The sequence below is a fragment of the Tachypleus tridentatus genome, chromosome 1 (assembly GCF_004210375.1).
Source record: "Tachypleus tridentatus isolate NWPU-2018 chromosome 1, ASM421037v1, whole genome shotgun sequence".
Lineage (NCBI taxonomy): Eukaryota > Metazoa > Arthropoda > Merostomata > Xiphosura > Limulidae > Tachypleus > Tachypleus tridentatus.
In genome coordinates this window covers 49,598,745-49,620,580 of record NC_134825.1, presented here as the reverse complement: position 1 = coordinate 49,620,580, position 21,836 = coordinate 49,598,745, and the positions used below count along the sequence as shown (strand labels likewise).

Sequence of the window (21,836 nt, the reverse complement as noted above, 5' to 3'; positions counted from 1 at the left end):
TCTTAGGATTAGTATTGGGAACTATCTTAAATTTTATTAATATTATATAGATAAAATATGGTACTATCTAGAATATATATAATACCATAACCTGATGCAATGAAATTTATTAAGTGGTCTACAGTAAGCACAGTCTTGAGGGATAGGATGATGTACAAACTGCAAAGGTTTAAATGTGATAAATATTATCATATAATTAATCATTGTTTATCTTCAAAGAATTACAGTGAGAGAGGGTAATTGGTGGCATATATTATTTTAGACACTTAACAAACATTTTTAATTCCATTAGAAATTGAGTTTTAGTGAATCACTTCAGTATATTTACCACTATTGGTTTTCTGAAGTTCCTGTTAGGTTAAGCTATTATTGGGTATGGTCAATACTTTTGATATATAAGTTTTGTATATAGTATGATACTATATTATTATTATTAACTTAGTTCCGTTAATTTTGGCTATTTACTTTGCTAAAAAAAATAGCTAAGACTACTATTGGGCATAAGTTTGCAATAAGTTCAATGAGTGGGTTGTATTTGGAAACTCTGGACTGCTGTGTATTTTAAAGTAGCTACTAGTGAAAATGTGCAATTTGTATGTAAAGACTGTAGATTCGAGGATAATTTGGTGGCTATCCTAAGTAATGTAGAAACAATAGACAGAAAATAATTGTGGTGGCAGGATTTCAAGACGAGTTTAATTAATGTAGAAACAATAGACAGAAAAGTGGTTAAAAGTAGTGGATGTAGTTGTGATGAGCTTATTCTTTTAAGTAGTAGATTTCAGTCCTTGGTGTATGCATATTGGGACTGTTGGAGGGAAAGAAAACAGAAGGGTTGGAGAAGAATGCAGATGATAAAGTTATAATTGTAGATGATTCCTTGACAAGGAATTGTGGATAGGATGGTCTGAGGGGGTAAATCTGCAGAAAATAATTAGGTTATGTAGGCTTACCATAATTTCCAAGCCTCAAACTGGGACAGTTTTTAATTTTTAGCATAGGTACTGGCACTGGTATAATAGAGAAGTGCTTTCATAATCTAACTTACCTTAAGCTTTAATGCTGCCACAAAAAAAGGAATACTGGTAGTTTATATCTCTAACATTTATTTAAATTCAACAAGGCAAGGAACATAAAATTTCGTTAATTTTTCACTGAACCCTTTTTTTTTCTGTAACCATTCATATTTTTTACTTGAACGAACTTTCTTCAGAAAATCTTTTAATTTTTATTTTTTCAAAGAACTCTCTGCAACTTAAGTCAGTACTGAGTTTACAGTGCAACAGTCCTTTTATTGTTGATTCATTTATTAGACCTCTTTCTTGAGACCAAATGCTATTCATCACTGAAAATACTCTTTCAACAGGGACAGAAGTGCCTGGTAAACAAAAACTGTACTCCATAACTTTCCTGATATTAGGTACAGAAATACTTGATCTTTGAAGTGGTTGAAAAGTTCTATCCATTTTTCTTCACAACCTATTTCTTTTGCTTTCCTCTCATCACATTTTGATGACCAGAAGGGTTTAGCAAAAACAACTTCATCAAACATACCATCAACATTGATTGCAGCATTTCTAAGCATTTCATTAATTTTTTCAGCAGCCGCTTCTATGTCAGGCCACACAAAAACACTTTTTTATCCAAACAAAGTATTCCACACCACCAAAGCTGTTTTCCCACAACTCAATATAAGACAGGCAGCAATCATAAAAACTGGTAAATTTCTTCCTAATCAAGTCTACTTGGCATCCTCCTCCTTCCTCTAGCACACTGAGTTTAGCATGTTTAGCACTTTTTAAATGGTCTTTTGTTTGAGTGGCCACCATGTGAAACAGAGAACTCAGATGAACACTGAAAACATTTGACCCTGTCCTCCTTACCACAAACGTTTTACAAGAATGGATATTCTTTTTGCAATTCACTGTTGAATGTGCACTTTCTTTTACCAGCTTTGGGACATTACGACTAGAAATAATTTCTAAAATAAAAGAACGAAAATAATTCACCATGTACTGTATGACTAATAGAATAAATAAAGCAACTGCAAAGTACAAACACTTGCTCAAAGAGCACTTTGCATATGCTGCTGTTACATGCATACCCAAACAGCAGCCCACTGTTTAATCATTATACTTGTACAGGTACCGTATCAGATGTCTGTGAATTTTGTCTAATGCAATACCTTTGAAAATTTGCATGCTACAACACTATGGCTCCCTCTACCCATCAACTAATAAAATGAAAACTTAAAAATTATTTTTTGTCAACATCAAGTCAGGACTCTATGCAGATTGTAACATTTTCCATTTATTTTTTTTGGAGTGTATGCCTTTTCATCAAAAACCGGGACATTCCAAGACAATTCAGTTTCAACTGGGACAAATTAGTAAACCGGATGGGACCCCGGGACAGACCCCTTAAACTGGACTGTTCTGGCCAAACTGGGACGCATGCTAACCCTAGGTTATGTTACCTAGGGGGACAATGTAACTGACAGAGCAGGAGATGCAGTTTTTATTGTGCATGGAGGGACTAATGATCTGAGGAAAAAGGTAGGTCAAAGGAGCTAATCAATAATTATAAGGAGTTGATAAAGACATTTAAAGAAAAAGACCCAAAGGTACGTTTTACAGAGACACTGTCCAGAATTAATTGTGGGATTAAAGTTATAAGTAGGTTTCTAGGGCTAAATCACGGGTTGGCAACCTCTCAAAGAAGAATAATCTTGTTTTTTTTTAAATTTAAGACCAAAATACTTTGGGAGCTGCAATATACCTTAATGAATTTACAGTGCTAAAATCAGGGGTTCATTTTCCCTCAGTGGATACAGCAAATAGCCTGAGAGAACTGCACAACTCCTTAAAGAGCCACAGATTGCTGACCCCTGGATTAAATGCTGGTAGGTAAAGATGAGCAGACTGGCTTATTGGACTTCTGGGATTAGTTCAATGAAAGGAAAGGGCTTTTTGGATTGGATGGTTTACTAAATAGGGTAGGGGCTGACTTGTTTGTTAGAGCTATTAATTCAGTTGTAAGGGAAGTTTTAAAAATAGGACTAGACGGTTGTGAGGGTGAAGATAAGCTAAATGCTAAAGAAATATGAGGCAGAGAAAAGTTTAGGAGAGGAAAATAATATAGAAGTAGTTTTAAGAGTAGGCTTAATTTTTAATATTGTAATGGTAGAAGTGTTGGAAATAGAGGATTCTGATATAATGGGAATAACTGAAACATGTTAAGTGTAGATAATTTTGATGACAAGAATTTCTATAAAATACTGCATTACAGGCTATTTAGTAAGGATAAAGTACTAAAACAAGAGGAAGTGGCAGCTCTGTATGTAAAATTTGAATTTTTTTCCCATGGGTTTTGAAGGAGGCTAAGGATTTGATATGTTGGCCACTTGTTACTAATTTTTTGTAAGTTCTTGAAGAGTGGGAAGTCATCAGAGAATTTTAAGTTAGCTAATGCCACTTCTTTCAAGGAAGATAAAACTTGTTGCAGTAATCATAGGTCTATTAGTCATACATCATTTGTGTGAAAATTTTTGGAAAGACTGATAAAAGATGCTTTGCAAAGCTATTTATCAAAATTTTGAGTATTATTGGATGGCCAACATGTTTCCACTGAGGTAAAATCTTGCCTTACAAATCTGTTGACATTTTTTGCAAAAGTTACTGCTTGGGTAGATTAAGGTAGCAGTGTACATTTGGTGTATCTGGATTTTTGAAAAGTAGTTGGGGAGGTGCTACATAAAGACTCTAAAAATAATTATTTTTATAGATGTAGGAGATAAGTTAGCAAATTGGATAGAAGAGAAGAGTGACTGAATGGAAGAAAGCAGAGGTTTGTAACAAATGGAGTTGGTTCAAACTAAATTAATGTTATAAGTGAAGTGTCTGAGTGCTCAGTATTAGGATCTTTGCTTTGTTTGATTTATGTCAGGGACAGAGATGAGTAGTCAATAAATTACTTAAATTTGCAGATGATATTAAGGTCTTGGGTGTTGCTAGCTGTGAAAGTGATGTTGCTGATTTACAAAAGGGTCTAGATTATTTAGGAAGTTGGGCAAATAAATGGGAAGTTGGTTTCACTTATAATAAATGCAAGATAATGCATGTGAAATACCATAATTTAAATTATAACTTGGATGAGAATAACTTTAGTAGTGTCATGAAATAAAGGAATTTTGGTGTAATGGTTTATTAGTGTGTTAAGCCATCCAAGCAGTGTATTGTTTCTAGTGGTAGGGCAAATGGTAATTTTTGATTGTATCTAAAGAAATATTGAATACTAGTCTGAAAAGGTTATAGTTTCATTGTATAGATCATTGATTAGACCACACTTAGAGCATTGTTTTCTTCTCATATCATAGTTAATGCTTCCTACCATAATTTATGAGTTTCAAATAATGTAGTTAAAACCTTGTAGTTGCATTAGACACACTTCATAGTATTGTTAGCATATTGTTTTCTTTGTATTAGATTAAGAGTCATGTTTTAAATACAGAACCAATATTCTGACTATTTACTGTACATTTCAGGTATTATTTTAATCTATTAATTATTTTTTATCTCCATAATTATTCAATTTTGGATATAGTGTTAATAAATTTCTACAGTTTTATATTTTATGAGTTTCAAATAATGTAGTTAAAACCTTGTAGTTGCATTAGACACACTTCATAGTATTGTTAGCATATTGTTTTCTTTGTATTAGATTAAGAGTCATGTTTTAAATACAGAACCAATATTCTGACTGTTTACTGTACATTTCAGGTATTATTTTAATATATTAATTATTTTTTATCTCCATAATTATTCAATTTTGGATATAGTGTTAATAAATTTCTACAGTTTTATATTGTCTAAACAGTAATGTCTCACAATACTTTATTCTGGATGTCATACTTCTAGAAAGTTACACTGACAGAGTTGTTTAATAGGCTTCCAGTTGTCACAAGATGTAGTTAGGGAGAGTTGAAGAAAATTCAAGCTGTTGTTTAAATAAAATTTATTTTATTTTATTGTGTGTTTTTTAAGTAAAGTATACTAAATTAGTTGTCTATATCTTTTGTTAAAAGCATTGGTTTGACTTTTTAGTATCTCTAATTTTATTTTTATTATTATACCCTTATTATAGATGTTATTTTACATTGTTCACTTTATATGTGTATCTAGGACCAACCTAAATCACCCGAGCTGGCCAGACCTCGAGATATTAATGCGATTACAACCAACAATATTAACAGTGAGGATAACTAACTGATTAAGCAGTGCATTCTGATCTTTATAAGATGCAGCACAATAAAAGTATATTTAACCAAGTATATTAAGTATCAGTTGATTTGTTTTAGTTTCACTCTAAGTTGGTATTTTACTCTTATTGGAAGTTAATATTAATTGCTATAAAAATTTAAGTTAATCTCCTTTTTATTAATTTAACAAAGATAGTTGAAAGGTAATGTATTCTTCTCAAAATCAGTTACTTCAATATATATATATATATCATTCATTAATAAATGACTAGGGAAGTTAAGGAATAAAAAAAATACCAACATAGATTATAAAATGTTATTGGATATTATTGAAATAAATAAAGTGAAGTGTACTGTTGTTGGAAGTCTTTTAACTTAAAATTAAAAAGAGATTTGTCTTGTATTATTCATTTTAGGTTTTATTTTTATTTCTTTTAATGAAAAAATATTCAAGGACAGTACTAACATTTTGAAAGATTTTAAAATTATTGCACTTATGAGGGGAATAATAAGTGGCTAAACTTTGAAATTATTTTTATTGCTGAAGAACAAGAGATGTTTTAGAAAAAACTTTTTTCTTAAAAATGGAGAGAATTTTCCGTAAATTTTGTATGTTTTGAAAAAAAAACATCTTGGAGCAATTAAATTAAGACTTCTTACTTTGAAAACAATTGTTTAAGCCTTGAAAGATAATTTTGCAGCATTACTGTCTTTAATTGCTACTCATGAAAAATGTCAATAGTGGGAAAATAGATTATTGAAATATAGCCAATTCAATCCTTTTTTTCTCTTTTAAAAGAAAATCCATGAAACATTTTATATTTTAGGTTGACTTTCATAGTAACCAAGAACTTAGAATCTATTGTCATATAGAAGAGTATTTGAGAGTTTGGATTTAATTGATTATGCATAGCATTGTTTCAGAATACGGTTTTCCTGTCTGAAGAGTTCTTTGTATAAAGGCAACCTAGTTAACCCTTTTGCTATGTTATTGCATTTGTTGACTTGCATTCAAAATTTTATTGAACTATTTTATGAATTTAAGTCAATAAGTTTGGAATTAAGTTCAAATTTTGATATTATATATGAGTTAATTTTGTAATTTAAAAGTAAATATTTAAAAAAGACATCTAAATATAGATGTTAGGGAGTCACATGATATGTTGAATGCAGCACTGTGTAAAATTAGATGTTTGTGATGTCAAAATACTAGGTCTATAGTTACATACAAGTTAGGAACCCAAATTATTAATATTAACAAGCTGGAATATAAAATAAGAACCTTGTATCTTTTGATTTTGCTAGGAGATATGGATTAGGTACAGAACCAAACACAGTGGTCCAGATTCACTTCTTCCCATTCTTGGAAATGGTTCCTTATATAACAACAACCTATGTTTAGCAGCAATCGAGCTCAAGATAATAGTTTGCTTTACTTCTTGATTTATTGTTCTGTATTTAAAAAAAAATAAGTTTAATAACTTATTTCTAAATAGTAATAATCTGTATACATATGTAATGTATAATAATTGAAATGTGATTGTAAATTACAAAACACAGCCAAGACAGGTAAGACTAAAGATTAGTTTTATATTATTTGGTATGTCACATGAGTGAAGGAGTACAGCATCAATGCAAGTTATGTAATGTTAGCTAGGCATGACAGGAAGGTCAGTACAATATTTATAACACTGAGACTTAAGCTACTTAGACTAAACATTTGTATTTTCATGTTATAAGTTATTCTAGCATGAAAAAAGCATAATTTATATTTATTTCCTGATTTTTTATTATGTTTACAAGGTTGATGAAGTGAGACCCCATATAATTAAGAGTATAGAAAATAACATAAAAATATAAAGTCTTAATGAAAACAAACATTTGAAATATATTTAGGAGGTTTTAGAGATTATGCAAATAATATTTGAGATTACTGGGGCAAAGAACAATTTTTTAATCACAACATGAAATCTCTTTGCATTCAGACTAGTAAAGAAACAGAATCTATTTTCACAAATAAATCTTTTATTAAAATATTTCATTAAAAATCAGACTTTTTTTTATACAAAAAACTTGTAAATTTTGTGCAGATACACATGCTATATCAAAAGTTACATTGCAAATAGTTAACGTGTGCATACATGTAGATGAACTCGTGTATATTTACTGAGTTTGTAGAGAAAGAGTAAATGTATTTAAGTTTTGGGTAACTAAGTACAATCTTGTTTTATAGTAAAATTTTTTCTGTATAACAATATTAAATATATGGGATATTGTATGTAGTTTATGTAGTTTGCATTAGTTCCAACTACCTAAGATATGTAGGGCAACATTTTATTTTGTGTTATGGTTATCTTGGATATACCTTCTTTTACCCTGCTTTTTTTATTTTATTATAACTTTTGGATAATAATGGTTAAAGTTTTAAGTTAAGTGTTTATGTTCTTTCAACTGACAAATTTTGCGAGTTTTTAAAATTGCTTCTTTTCAACAAAAATAAACCATGTTGTAATATATCCCACTTGCAATCCATCTATCATAAAGAATTTTATTCTGGCCATCAACCTTTGAAAATTAACCATTAAATTATGATAAAAGTTTACATCATGTTAAAACTTTTATTTAAAGTTTTGGTAGATCTTTTAAAATGGTATATGCAATCTCATTCTGATACAGTACTCCTTTCTTCTAACAAGACATCCCTCACTGGTACAGTGGTAAGTCTATGGAGATACAACACTAAAATCAGGGGTTTGATTCAGTGAACACAGCAGATAGTCTGATGTGGCTTTGCTCTAAGAAAACACACATGCACTCTTTTCACAAGATTAGCTATTCTTGTTCATTGTTGCTACCTATATGCATACTTTTTAGTTATGCATTGCATAAGCCTTCTGTTCTCCTCTATTGGAATTAAGTGATTTCAATGTTCATTTCATGTAAATTGTCATGTGCCATCTATTCACCAGTTAGTAGCATAGTACATTCACGTAATGTGAATCCCTCTATGTCTCTACTGAAGTATCACTTCTTGTCTGGCAGCACATATATTTGGACATTTTTTTATTATTCTTTACTGTTTCAAGTTCATACTTATTATACTTACAAAGTCTTCTTCATTTGTTATCTGGAGTTTGAAATTTGCCTTCATTTATCCCAGCTTATTCCAGTTGCATTCCAAAGCTAATGTTATCACTTCAGTAGTCATATCAATGACTATCACTATCTCACAGGCCATATGTTTGGATGATCTGCCATGGGTTTTTATCAGTGTTTATCCTCCAGGAGATTGAACATAAAAAAGGTTAACTTCTTTCTTTGGTTCTAAACAATTATTCCTTCTGTTAATGCCAAACTTGTTCAGGCAGACTGAGATCTTGACAGCCTTTTTCCATCACTGGATTTCAAGTTTTTGATTCTTCATTTCCATTATTTAGTTTCCAGTCCCAATATGGAGATTCTATGTTATTTGTACTCATTTATAATGGCTTTCTTTCAATTTCCTCAATGGATGGTTTCTGTCTTATTTTGTTGGGAGTTTAATGGTCTTCTGTCTGAACTTTTGTCAGACCTTCCCTAGTGCTTCATGGTCCACCATTTGCCATAAAGTGCACTGACTATGGACAGATAAAACTGTAAAATGTCTTATCTGTTATGGCATTTAAATAATTACATATGTTAATATTAATAAAACTTGTGTACTTTAGTTATTACTAATCTACATTATGATTCATAATTAGCTTTCATTGTTTTTTTTTTTATCCAATTTGATTAGGCTTAATAGGGTATGTTCTCCATTAGTTTAACTATGTTATTTCCTTACTTTTATATCATTTCTATTTCATTTTTTAATAATCTTTTTCTTCACCTGGTTTGGGCAAAACCCTTGAATCAAGATATACATAGCTTTTTTCCCATTATATTGCCTGTTTATTATTCAGTTTAATTTTTTTCATTCTTAAGTTATTCTTTGTCATGGACTGTTCAATTAGGCTAAACTAGTTTTCATTCTTTTCAATTTTGCTGTAGTTCTAGTTTTGATTTCTTTGTTAATTCTGTTCACCATCTTATTTGATTTGCCTTCGTTACTGTACTTTATCAATTTAACCACTGGCTTTATTGATGAGTTAACATCAACTTCAGTTTCAGTTTTTCTTCACCACTACATCATACATTCAGGATTCATTCCAAGCACTGTTTTCTTCCCCATTTTAATATGTTGAGTAATTTGTTTTGTTTCTTTTACAGTTACTTTCATTTTATCTCTACTTTATATAATATTACCATTCATTTCATTTAGTTTATAATCTATCCTTCTTATCAGTAATTTAAAAATTAATGTGATTGGTACCATATCAGCATTCACTGGTCATCTAATGGTGAACCAATACAGGATAAAATCAGTCTTATCATGGAATTCATTTCTCTAGTATCTGATAGACCTCCTTTACACATATTCTGACATATCTGACATGACCTTCCTGTGATTTGTGCTGTATCGTTTATTTCTTTTGCACTTGAGTACTTACAAGCTCTACTTTCTCTGGGCTTTCAATTTTACCTTAGTTTAACTTCATGCAGATTTCTTCTGGTTTTTGTCCCCCTTCCATTATTGTTGGTCATACCTTTAATGTATCTTGTTTCCCTTTATTTGTGGTTCTGTTTACCTATGGGGTTTGTCAGGAGATATCTCCTCTTTTCTCTCTCTGTATTGGTTTTTTTGTCATCTTTGTTTCATTCCTTCCTTGCATTGCTTCTTTGTTTTTGGTTAGATATCAAATTTCCAGATTAATACCTCAGAGCTAATCCTTGTGTAACTCCTTGGAATTGGAGTGATTCTCAATTCCTCAGTTTGTTGGTTTGAGGTGAAGACAGTATGAACCTCATCCTACCCTTTTGCATCCTCCATCATGCCCTAGTCACTCTACATTCAGGGGTGTATCCTTCTTTACTCACTTTTCTCATTGTGAGATTGAATTACAATATCTTTTTATGGTTAGGATTACTTTCCTACCACATTTTCTCCCACTCGGATGTGCTCCTTTCATTTTCTGTCCTGACATCTTGCACACTCTGCATGTGGGCAAAGAGTATACCTGGCTCAGAAGTGGTGTGGCTTACCTCTTCAGATCTAACTCTCATCTATGGAGGTATCCTTCAGATGCTTTTGGGGTACATGTGTTTTTCCCTTGCACCAGTCCCTCCTCCTAATCAGTGTGGGATCGTAGCTAATCTTGTGAGCGGAGGGAAGTACCGTATTAAAAGTTATAATTTTCCTGTGCTGGAAATATATTTCCAATAAGTACTTCCCTTTGTCAGACTTCTCACACTTCTTTTCTACACACATTTGGTACTACTGTTTTCTGCCAGAATGCAAAGTAATAGTTCTGTAGAGGTGCATAGAGGGTGTCATATGCTTCATGAGAGTGTACTATGCTCCTATTAGTGGAGAGGTGATGCATGATGATGAGAGACACATTAAAATCACTTGATTCCTATAGTGGGGGAGCAGAAGGTTTATGACATTCATAAATAAAAATATGCATATGGGGACAGCAGTATATGTTTATGATACAGGAATATTATAACTTCAGTAAATCATTCTAATAACCGTTTACGAATAGGGAAAATCTCAGAACAAGTCTCCATTTAGACTTCCAGAACTTGTAATCGATTGAATTTTACAAATCATAATTATATCTAAGAAACTGGTTTGGGTAACAGAATAAACAAATAAATTTAGTGGAAGGAACTTGTCTGCTAGTGGAAAAACAAGAAGAATTTTAATTTTTTTTATCCAGATGAAATACTGTCATAAAACTTTTCTAATTTCTCTTGAGAGTTAAGGAGAATTACGGTTATTCTCATGCTTAATGAAATTTAAGTACATGTCCATGGGCAAAGTCAGCTATTTTTGTGTTTTCAAAAAGTGCTTCTTATTTTGAAATCAAGTTTTGTTTTTGAATTCCAGTTAGTATTATCTAAGTTATAAAGTTAAGAATGTTTTCTTTTTTTCAGCATATTTATCCTTCGTATGCCCTGGATTATAAAAGAGCAACAGAATGAAGTTTAACTTGTATGTGTATGTAATTCATTCATTTGATTGTGTACATGCCTCTGAAGGATTGTCATGAAAACAAGAAAAAGGAGTCAACAGGGCATGTCATCCAAAGTTTTTACATCTCCAAAGAAGACGGTAATTAAAGTTGATGATGAAATAGAGGTGCTTATAAGAGAAGTTACTGATGATATGAAAGAAGCAGAAGAATTTCGGGGCTTACTTGCACAGATGGAGAGCTTAGATAGTGAGGATGTGAATATGCCAGAAGATTGTGATGAAAAGGAATGTGTTTTTTCTTCAAATTTAGCAGATGAGAACTCTATGGTTGAGAGTAGTCAAAAACTGCCAAAAAGTAAATCACAAAATGTTGATATTTGTAATAATACTGATGATAGTTCATTCGAAATTGTCCAGAATGATCATCCCTATTCAGTGATAAAAGAAAATAGGAAATGTAAAAGGAATACATCTGAACCTGTCTGCTTGTGTGGTGTTCAAGAAACACAGATTCTAAGCAGATCAGAGAGTATTGCATTATCTGATAAGATGTGTAGCACAGATTCAAAGTATAAAATAACCTCACGTGTATCTGATCACACATGTAGAGTTTGTACGGGGAAGAAAGCTCAGAAACTTAACTTATGTAATTCTAAAAATGTTGAAAATTCAAATTGTTTAGCTATAAATACAATTACCAATGAAAATAACTTGTATATAGTACGTGCTTCTGAAAAAACTTGTCAGAATTTTCTGATACCATCTTCTAAAATATATGAAAAGACATCTAGCAAAAGTAACCTTAAAAGTGAAAACAACAGTGATTCTGAAACACAAACTTCTATTAATGAACCTGGTGTTTCTTCTAATATTTGTGTGAAAGAAGAAAAAATGGATTGTGATCTAAATGAATTACATGTATGTGCAACTGGAGCTGATTCAGCAAATATTAGCTCAAAAAAAGACATTTTATCTTCGTCAAAAGGTAGTACGGTTGTTGCCAATTTAGTAAATGGTGATGTGTTATTAGCAGGAGTAGTATCTAAGATTCAGAAAAAATTAGCATCAGAAAAAGGTAGCATAACATATAAACATTCTTTCTCACATATTGGAAAAGAATCTGAGAAAGAGTTTTCAATGAGTTTACATAGGAAAAATTCAAATGATCAAATATCTAGCTGTCATACAGCTTCTTTAATTGAGGATGACTGCACAGCTGTGTCTTCATCCCCTTCTATTCAACACCATGCAGAGAGTGAGTCTGAAAGCTCTTTTTTATTAGATGATAGCTTATCTGTGTGTTCTGATGTGTGTCATCTTACAGATCTTAAATCTGTTCGGAAACGAACCAAAGGAAGTGAGATCGAAAAACTCTACGAGTCACTTCGAGAGATTCCTTGGGCTCAAGATTGGAGCCCTGAAGGACTTATCATGAAAGACAGTATCATTCGTAGGTCAGAGAAACAGTCATTTACAGATCCAAAAATGAATTATAAGCATTCTGTGTCCAAAGACTCATTATTGAGACGGGTTCAACCATCAAGACAAAACATGAGTCGAAGTACTGATAGATCTTCGAAGCAGCAGCAAATTTTGAAAAATAAAAGTAATAAGCAGTTTTGCAGGGATTTTCGCACTTGTAAAGTTTCTTATGAAAAACTTGTGAAGTCCTTGAAATACAAAGATGTACCTAATTCTGTGAAACTTGTATCACCTAATGAAAGATCCAGAAAAAATAAATTGGTAGTTAATAAGAAAAAAGAAGTTAGAAAATGTAATGCATATAAAGTAGAGCCCAAAGAAAGTCATAGTTTGGAAACTGTAAAAAAATCAAAGTTCATGTCAGTTTCTAAAGATCCTGGAAAAACAGGTGTAAAAGAATTGTCTCATAAGAATAATTTACAAAAGTATGATAAAAAAAAAGTTATCAAAGACAATAAGAAGAAAATGGCAAACAGAATGAATGAAAGTTTATGTAAATCATTTAAAACCATAACGAAGAAAAAAGGCAAAACATGTCATAATACCCAAATTATGAATTACAAAACAATTTAAATAGTCATTCAAGTGACAAAGATGTTTCCATTCACAACTATTTAAGAACTAAGTCAGTAAAACTTAAAAATAAAAATACAAATATGAAATGTTTTAAGAAAATCCCATTGATATTTGAAAATGATGACAGTATCCCTGAGTATCTTAAAGTATCTTCTTTGAATCTTGAAAATAACAGTGGCACAAAACATTTTAAAAAGTTCTCTTCTGCTAAGCCAGAAAATAATTACATTAATCCAAAACATTTAAAAATTGTATCAGAGTCTTCTGTGTTGAAGCACAAAAGAGCAAACTCGTTTACCCTGAGAGAAGCAGCAAAGCAAAAAGGATCTCTATTGAGAGTTGCCCTTCATCCTCTGAATTCAACTGAATTGTTTGTTCATGAGGACGGAAGTGAGGAATTCAGTGAATTGCTTGAGCAGCAGCATGCTTTACCTCAAGGTAATGCGATTTATGTGTATTAGTTCCATAATATTATAGTTCTTTCAGATAAGTAGTATTCATGTACATAAAAAAGAACATTTATATTAGAACCTACATGAGACAGATGATTATTCACATTGTCAAAACTGTCATTCAAATTTTCACATGTAACTTTTTCTTTATACATTTACCTGTTAAATGCAAATTAATTGTTGCAAAAATTTCTCTTAGAAAAAAAAATCTGCTTCATAATGAAACTGTAATTGTAACTTAACTTTGTAACTTTTGTAGGTACTCCTCTTAGCAAAAAAATTTTCTGCATTTTTAGGGAAAAAAAGATTTCCTTAGCTAGTTTATCTAAACCTTAATAACTTAGTCAACTAATTCAAATTAATCCTTATTTTAGTTTCAATCTTTTTATAGTAACGTGCTAATATTTCAAATTTAAAATGTAAGGTTTGTGTAAAACATTACTTAGAAGCTTGGTAACTTTAATTTTTAACAACAATTTAAAAAAAATGTGATTTTAACATATTCAACCAGCTGTTTTTGATAAGCTCTTATGAATTTCAGGACTTTTTTTTAAACCAGTTCTGTAGCTTTTCTATAGTTCTTTAAACCTTCCCAACTATCTGTCAGTTTAAAAATTTAAAACTTGCAGCACTTAACTCAGATTTTGACTTTCGTGCCATTATTAAGCCAACTGAGTTTGATCTTCCTTTTTATTTTTTTCCTCTTTACAGGAACAAGTCTATCTTGAACCCAAATTAATTTATTTTTTAAAATTTTCTAAAGCTGTCCAACATCAATTCATTACTGATAAGTTTGTCTCATGGCCTTTAAAATTTATTTTTCTTATTTTCTGGAAATTAGGAGATAAAATCTCATTTCTTTTTATCTTAACATTTTGCAGTGTATGAAATATAATTCTGCAGTGATAAATCTTCTCCAAATGTTTTACTGCTTCAACTCTTGCAATCATAATGGTTAATAATAAATCTATAATGGCATCTGATATTGTTTCTTCTCTGAAATTTGACCCTTCGATGTGGATTTCTGTATGTGGTGATGGGACCTCTTAGGGAAGGTTCTGTTCTGTCTGGTTACCTTCTCTGGGATCTAAACATCCACCCACGAGTTTGCCATGCGTGGCAACCCATGAAGGGGAGGAGAAGATCCTGGTGGTTGAGGGTTCCAACCCTAACACACCACTTGGGCCTTGAATTCCTGTAGACGGGCAGCCTTTGGGTGGCCCCCCTTGGGTCAGTCGGCTGGTCCACTTGGGCTAGAGTCAACCAAGTACCAGTGTTGGAAGTTCTCAACGGGTGTTGTGGACATTGTGCCTGATGCTGGTGTTTGGGTATAGTGCTCACGAAATCCTGGCGTTGCTGCATTGTCTTTGCATGACATTGTAGTGCGTCCCCTCGTAGGGCTCCATGGTGGGTGGGGTCAGTGGGTACCAAAATTTTTCTTTTTTCCTATGGATCCTCCTTCAAAAAATTTAAATAAAATAGTGAAAAAACAGTCAGTAGGTAAGCGACCATGTCTTGAAGACTGAGCAGCAATCTTCAACATCTGTAACACACAAACCTCATTTTCTTATATTACATTCTCTTTCAGAAAAACCTTTAGAGCAATTGTCCCCCTTTTTTATTCAGAAGGGACCAGAGGGTCTTGCTGGCTCTCCAAAGTCAGTAAAGAAGCTTTGATCTGGAGACATATTAGTTGAAACATCCACAACCCACCACAGTGAACTCCTCTTGCATTCAATGACAATTGGGGATATACCTATTGAGGTTACCCCTCATGCTACCTATAATTCATCATGAGGAGTTGAGAGGGATTTGAATAATGTCCCCAAGTCAGAGATTCTCGCTGGTCTCTCCACTCAAGGAGTTTCTGCAGTGAGGCGCATCTCCACTCGCAAAGATGGAGTTACACTGCCAACAAATACCCTTGTTTTGACATTTACATCATCACGTGCACCTGCCACCATCAAGGCAGGTTATCTAATTTGCAGGGTATGGCCATACATTCCAAACCCTCTCCGATGTTTCCAGTGTTGGAGATTAGGCCACTCAAAGATATCATGTCGTGGTTCCCTGACATATGCTCGTTGCAGTGGCAAGGACCACGATGCCTATGAATGTGACATGGACCTGCAATGGTTCTCACCCTTCCTCCTTTCGTTCTTGCCCAAAATGGTTGGAGGAAAAAGAGGTGCAGCGTTTGAAAACGACTCATAACATTAGTTATCCTGAGGCTCGGAAATTGTTGCCCGCCACTCCATCTCGGACATATTCTGCTGCACTTCGTTCCACAACTACAGTGGGAGTGCAGACAGATCTCTCTGTGCATCCAAGAGAATCGTTTTCAAAACAAATGTAAAGCCTTTTGACCTCCATGGTTAAAAGGTTGATGAATCGACTTCCACACCCATCTCTGTTCCTCCCATACATTCCACCAAACCTCAAGATTCACATCCTTCAGTTTCAAATACAGGCATTTCTTCTGATACATCTTTTTCTCCCACCCCAAGAGGCAAAACAATCATTCGTTTGCTTCCTCAGTCACTGGAATCCCCTTCCACTAACAAAGACCTGCCCAATCGACCCAGGGCAGGATCCATGGAGGTTGATAGACCTCCTCCGACTAAGGATAGTAAGGAAAAAAGACGTGGTTGTAAACAGAAGGGTTCTCCAGCCACTTCGCCTACCCGTCATTAAAATGGCCACCTTGATACAATGGAACTGTCGAGGTTTACATTCTAATCTGGATGATATCAAAACACTGATTGCTTCCTACCATCCTGTATGTCTTTCCTTACAAGAAACATTTCTAAAACCTGCTGATACAGTCACCATTTGGCAATTTTCTCTGTACAGAAATGACAGGCTGTGTGATGGATGAGTACATGGAGGGGGTGGCACTATTGGGTGATCAGTGTGTGCCCACCCTGTCTTTGTCACTCAACACACCCTTGGAGGCCGTAGCCATCCGCGTTTCCTTGGGTCAAACCACCACTGTTTGTTCTCTTCACCTGTCTCCTGGAGAGACATATGATCAATCAGACCTTGATGCTCTCATTGAACAGTTGCCGTCTCCCTTTCTACTCCTGGGGGACTTTAATGGACATCATCCCCTCATCGGAAGTGTTGTTATTGATGGGAGGGGTCGCTCTGTAGAGCGTATGCTCTCTGATCACAGTCTTTCTCTTTTCAATACTGGTTCTTCCACTTATTTTCATGCACCTAGTCAGTCCTTTACCACTATTGATCTCTCAGTTTGTTCCCCTTCATTATTCTCCCATTTTTCATAGAGGGTTGACAATTATCCACGAGGCAATGATCATTTTCCTATACTTTTGAGAGAGACTGGTCGTGGTCGATGCCACCCTACCCTCGTGCCCCGGTGGAAGCTGGATCAGGCAGACTGGTCCACTTTCACTGCTCTCACAGAACTTGATCCTGCCATCGTGAATCAGCCATCAATAGACAACTGTGTGGCAGCGGTAACTGGCTGTATTATACAAACAGCTGCTCAGTGTATTCCTACAACCTCGACATGTTTTCCACAATATCCTCGTCCGTGGTGGAATCCTGCTTGCCACTTAGCAGGGAAGGCTCAAAAGCGGGCCTGGGATACTTTTCGTAGATATCCTACACTTTCGAACCGTGTCACTTTCCAACGGGCCCGTGCACATGCTAGGTGGGTAAGACGTCAAAGTCAGAAGGAATCTTGGATTAAGTTCACAACTAGCATATCTTCTACCACCAGTTCCAAGGTCATATGGGACAGGATTCGAAAGGTCAGTGGGCACTACAATTCTGTCCCCCTCTCGATCTTATTCTCTGATGGCCAAGAGGTAGCTGATGTCTGGAGCATTGCCGATACTCTTGGTGAAAGCTTTGGCCAGGTATCTAGCACTTCTGCTTGTTCCTCCACCTTCTTGGCCATCAAGACTTGGGCAGAGCGTTCACCTCTTTCCTTTCGAACTGACTGTCTATTTGACTATAATTGTCCCTTTACACTGGTGGAACTGAAAATGGCCCTTCATCGGTCTGGCAGTACATCTGTTGGACCTGATGATGTACACTATGATATACTGCGCCATCTATCTTTTGCTTCTCTTGATGTCCTTCTAATTGTCTTTAACCGGATCTGACAGGAGAATGTTTTTCCTGATGCCTGGCGCCAGGCTATATTTTACCTTTCTCTAAGCCAGGGAAAGATCCCCAGATTCCTTCAAACTACCGTCCAATTGCTTTGACGAGCTGTCTCTGTAAGACCTTAGAAAGGATGGTTAATGCTCTTCTTATTTGGTTCCTCGAATCAAACAACCCCCTTTCGCCCACCCAGTGTGGGTTCCGATGACAGCACTCCACCACAGACCACCTAATTTGACTTGAAACATCAATCAGAGAAGCCTTTCTCAAATGCCAACATCTTGTATCAATATTCTTTGACATTGAGAAGGCTTAAGACAACATGGAGGTATGGCGTTTTGCGAGATCTCCATACATATGGGTTATGTGGCCATTTACCCATGTTTAATAAAATGTTTTTAATGGACAGGAGATTCCAAGTTCATGTGGGTTTGACACTTTCCTGTTCTTTTGTACAGGAACTTGGGGTCCCTCAGGGCTGTGTTTTGAGTGTCACACTTTTCAGTATAAAGATACATACTATCACTGAACAACTCCCTCTCACTATTGCGAATGGGCTGTATGTCGACGACTTTCACATCTCATGTCAGTTGTCAAGCATGAGATATATTGAGCAGCAACTACAAACTGCCCTCAATCGTGTACTGAACTGGACTATGGCGAACGGCTTTAATTTTTTTCTCTCTCTAAAACTGTTTGCATGCACTTTTGCTGCCAATGGGGTATTCACCCTGATCCTGAACTTCATATTGGTGAAGTTTCACTGCCAGTGGTCCCTGAGACCAAGTTCTTGGGGCTTATTTTTGACTGTAAGCTGACCTTTATACCACACTTGAAGCAGCTATGGGTCAAATGCACAAGAGCACTGAACATCCTCCATGTCCTCTCTACTACCAGTTGGGGAGCAGATCGATGTTCTATGTTAAAGGTATATCGTGCTCTTATTTAATCAAAATTCGACTATGGATCAATGGTCTATGGTTCTACCAGATCCTCGGCCTTAAAGATGCTAAACCCCATTTATCACCAAGGACTTCGATTCTGCAGTGGGGCTTTTTGCACCTCTGCAGTTCAAAGCTTATATGTTGAATCTTATGAACCTTCTCTGCACCTTCGCCGTTTGCAACTATCTTTACTATATTCTTCGAAACTTCGTTCCTTACCAAAGCATCCCACCTGGGGATGTGTTTTCCTTCCTCAGTGGGCTGTACATTTTTAGAACAGACGATCTGCCATTGCTTTGTTTGGCCTTCGCATCCAAGCACAATTGGATGACTTGGGTCTGTCCTTGGATAACATTGCAGATTCCACAGGTCAGCCCATCCCACCATGGCTTATTACAGCCCCCAGATGTGACTTTTCTTTCAGTCATCTGAAAAAGGCAGTTACTCCAGATTGGAAGTACTGTCATTTATTTAATGAACATCTTTCAAACAATCATTCCGTTCCCATTTATACAGATGGTTCCAAATCAGGTACTTCAGTGGGCTCTGCTATGGTTTGCTGCAGTTCGGTGGTTGCGCGTAGAATCCCCTCTACAGCTTCTGTGTTCACTGCTGAACTGTATGCCATATCTCTTGCCCTGGATCATATTGAAGCTGAGCAATACTCCAACTACACTATTTATACTGACTCACTTAATTCTATACTGGCCCTGGAATCACTACACGTTGGCTCACACCCTGTTCTTGCTGATATTCAAAACTGACTGGCCCATTTCTCATTAACTGCTACTTCTATCCAGTTTTTCTTGATACCAGGGCATGTTGGTATTCACGGGAACAAGCTTCCAGACACGGAAGCTAAGTCTATCTGCTCCAGCACTATCACCACTGTGCCTATTCCGTACATGGACTATGGTCTTGTATTCAAGGCTCGGCTCCGTGCCAGCTAGCAGTCCACTTGGAGTGAGCAACACGACAACAAGCTTTGTCAAATAAAACCCTATATTGGGCCTTGGCCATCAAGCTTCCGTAAGGTTCGGAAGGAGGATGTTATTCTAACTAGACTACGCATTGGTCACAGTTTTTTAACTCATCATTTTCTTTTATCTGGAACTGATGCACCAGTGTGTAGTTTGTGTAACACTCAAATCACTATCAGCCACATTTTACTTTCTTGCCATCGTTACAATTCTCAACGACGGCAATATTTTAAACATGTTTTTCTCAGGGTTTATCTGTAACATTAGACTGTTATTGGTGATGGTGATACTGTCCACCTTGATAAAGTTTTTAGTTTTTTAATGGCCATTAATCTTTTTAATCTCATTTAAGTGTTGGATATTTATTCATTACACCTTTTTAATTGTGGTTCCCTTTTAAGAGTCTCAATCTCTCTAGTTCGATTTGACATTGGAAATTGTCCATGACATTAAATAACTCGACACCAGGACTGGAAAGGCCAACTTCAGGTGACTAATGCTGCTGTTTGAACTATCCATTAGTCATCCTGGCAAGTTATTATTCCAATTTTGCTGCATGTCTTTTAAACTTTTATTACTTTACCCTTTGGTACTGGCCATAACGACACATAACCCGGAACCAGGACTGGAAAGGCCAACTTCAGGTGACTGACAGTGGTTCTTGAACTTACCTGTTAGTCTTCCTGGTGGGTTATGATCATTACCATTTTGCTAGAGTAAGTACTTTACAACTTCTTTTACTCTGCTTTCTCTCTTACCATTGTAAACTAGGTGTCAACATTGGTTTTATGCTTTTTCTGTTTTTCATTGATATTTTGTTTTACCTTCATTTCCTTTTCTGTATTTTACTACATTTAATTTATTTTTACCTTTTTACCGGATGTTTGGCGCAGATATCCTTGCTGCTTTGTGTCATAAAACACTAAATCAATCAATCAGTCAACTCTGATATTTGATGTGAAAGAAACATCCCCATACAATCTTGGTCAGTGTATTGAAAATTAGTTCTTATATAAGAAACATAAAGAGCCATCACATACCTTGCTACAAGATTTTTTTTAAAATTTGATTTAGTTAGTAATTTTAATTTATCTTGGAGAATGTTTCAGCCAAGATGGAACAATAGGTCCTTTGTAGTCCCTAAACATTACCTTATGTTATTAAATAACTTAAAACATGAAATTTTCAAATAATTTTTTAATATAAGTATTATTTAAAGTCTCACTAAGTTTTGGTAATTTCTATTCTGTCATATTCTTTCATTTCAACTAGAGCCTTGAATTCATTTGTTTTGTTGCTCATACTCCTAACATTAGAGTAATGGTGACTAATCTTAATCTTGAATGTACTATGTTTATTTTTAAATCTGATTACATGATGTAAATATCTATGCTGGTAATACTGCTATGGAAGTTCAGTTGTTTTTTTTGGTTTTTTTCCTTTTGTATTGATAAAAGAAGATTTTACAACAAGTTTTTATATACTTTTCCTTCTCCATTTGATCTCCAATCTTAGCGCTTATTTGGACCTTGATCATCTTCTGTGTCCAGTTTAGACTGTGCAGTGTTCTTTGGTATGAATGTCTCTTCATTTTCTTTGAGTTCCAGTCCTCATTTTGGATTTAAGTTGTTGTATAAGAAGGCTTCTTTAATTTTGCGTTTGTTTATGTTTGTTTCTTTATTTAGTATTTGAGTGTTTTCTGTGGTTATGTTGTGTTTATTTGATTTGCAGTGTTTGAAAACGTGTGAAGGTGACTTTTTATGTTCTTTGAATCTGGTTTCCATTTTTCTACTTGTTTCTCCAATATAGAAGTCGTGGCAGTTATCACATTGTATTTTATAAATAATGTTGGTGTGGTGTTTGTCAGTGTAGTTTTTACATAGTATAGACCTCAGTTTTGTGCCTGGTTTTTGAATAAATTTGGTATTAACTGGAATGTCATATTTTTTTACT

General features: G+C 34.6%; 1 protein-coding gene across 17 annotated transcripts in view; it reads left to right on the top strand.

Annotated features, from left to right (window-relative positions):
• Positions 1 to 21,836, top strand: part of LOC143248053 (chromodomain Y-like protein) — a 43,830-nt gene that overhangs the window by 365 nt on the left and 21,629 nt on the right. For 3 of the 17 annotated variants that reach the window (XR_013026803.1, XM_076496542.1, XM_076496551.1), the window contains exon 2: positions 11,276 to 13,811. Coding sequence is in view for 3 of the 17 variants with exons in the window: in XM_076496542.1 (XP_076352657.1) it covers positions 13,454 to 13,811 (358 nt within the window). In the remaining 14 variants the exon portion in view is untranslated. Of the gene's footprint in view, positions 1 to 702; positions 2,556 to 2,577; positions 2,903 to 3,783; positions 3,847 to 5,180; positions 5,313 to 6,562; positions 6,928 to 11,275; positions 13,812 to 21,836 lie in introns of those variants that run through there. The other 14 variants (XR_013026807.1, XM_076496545.1, XR_013026796.1 and 11 more) reach the window with 13 other exon arrangements.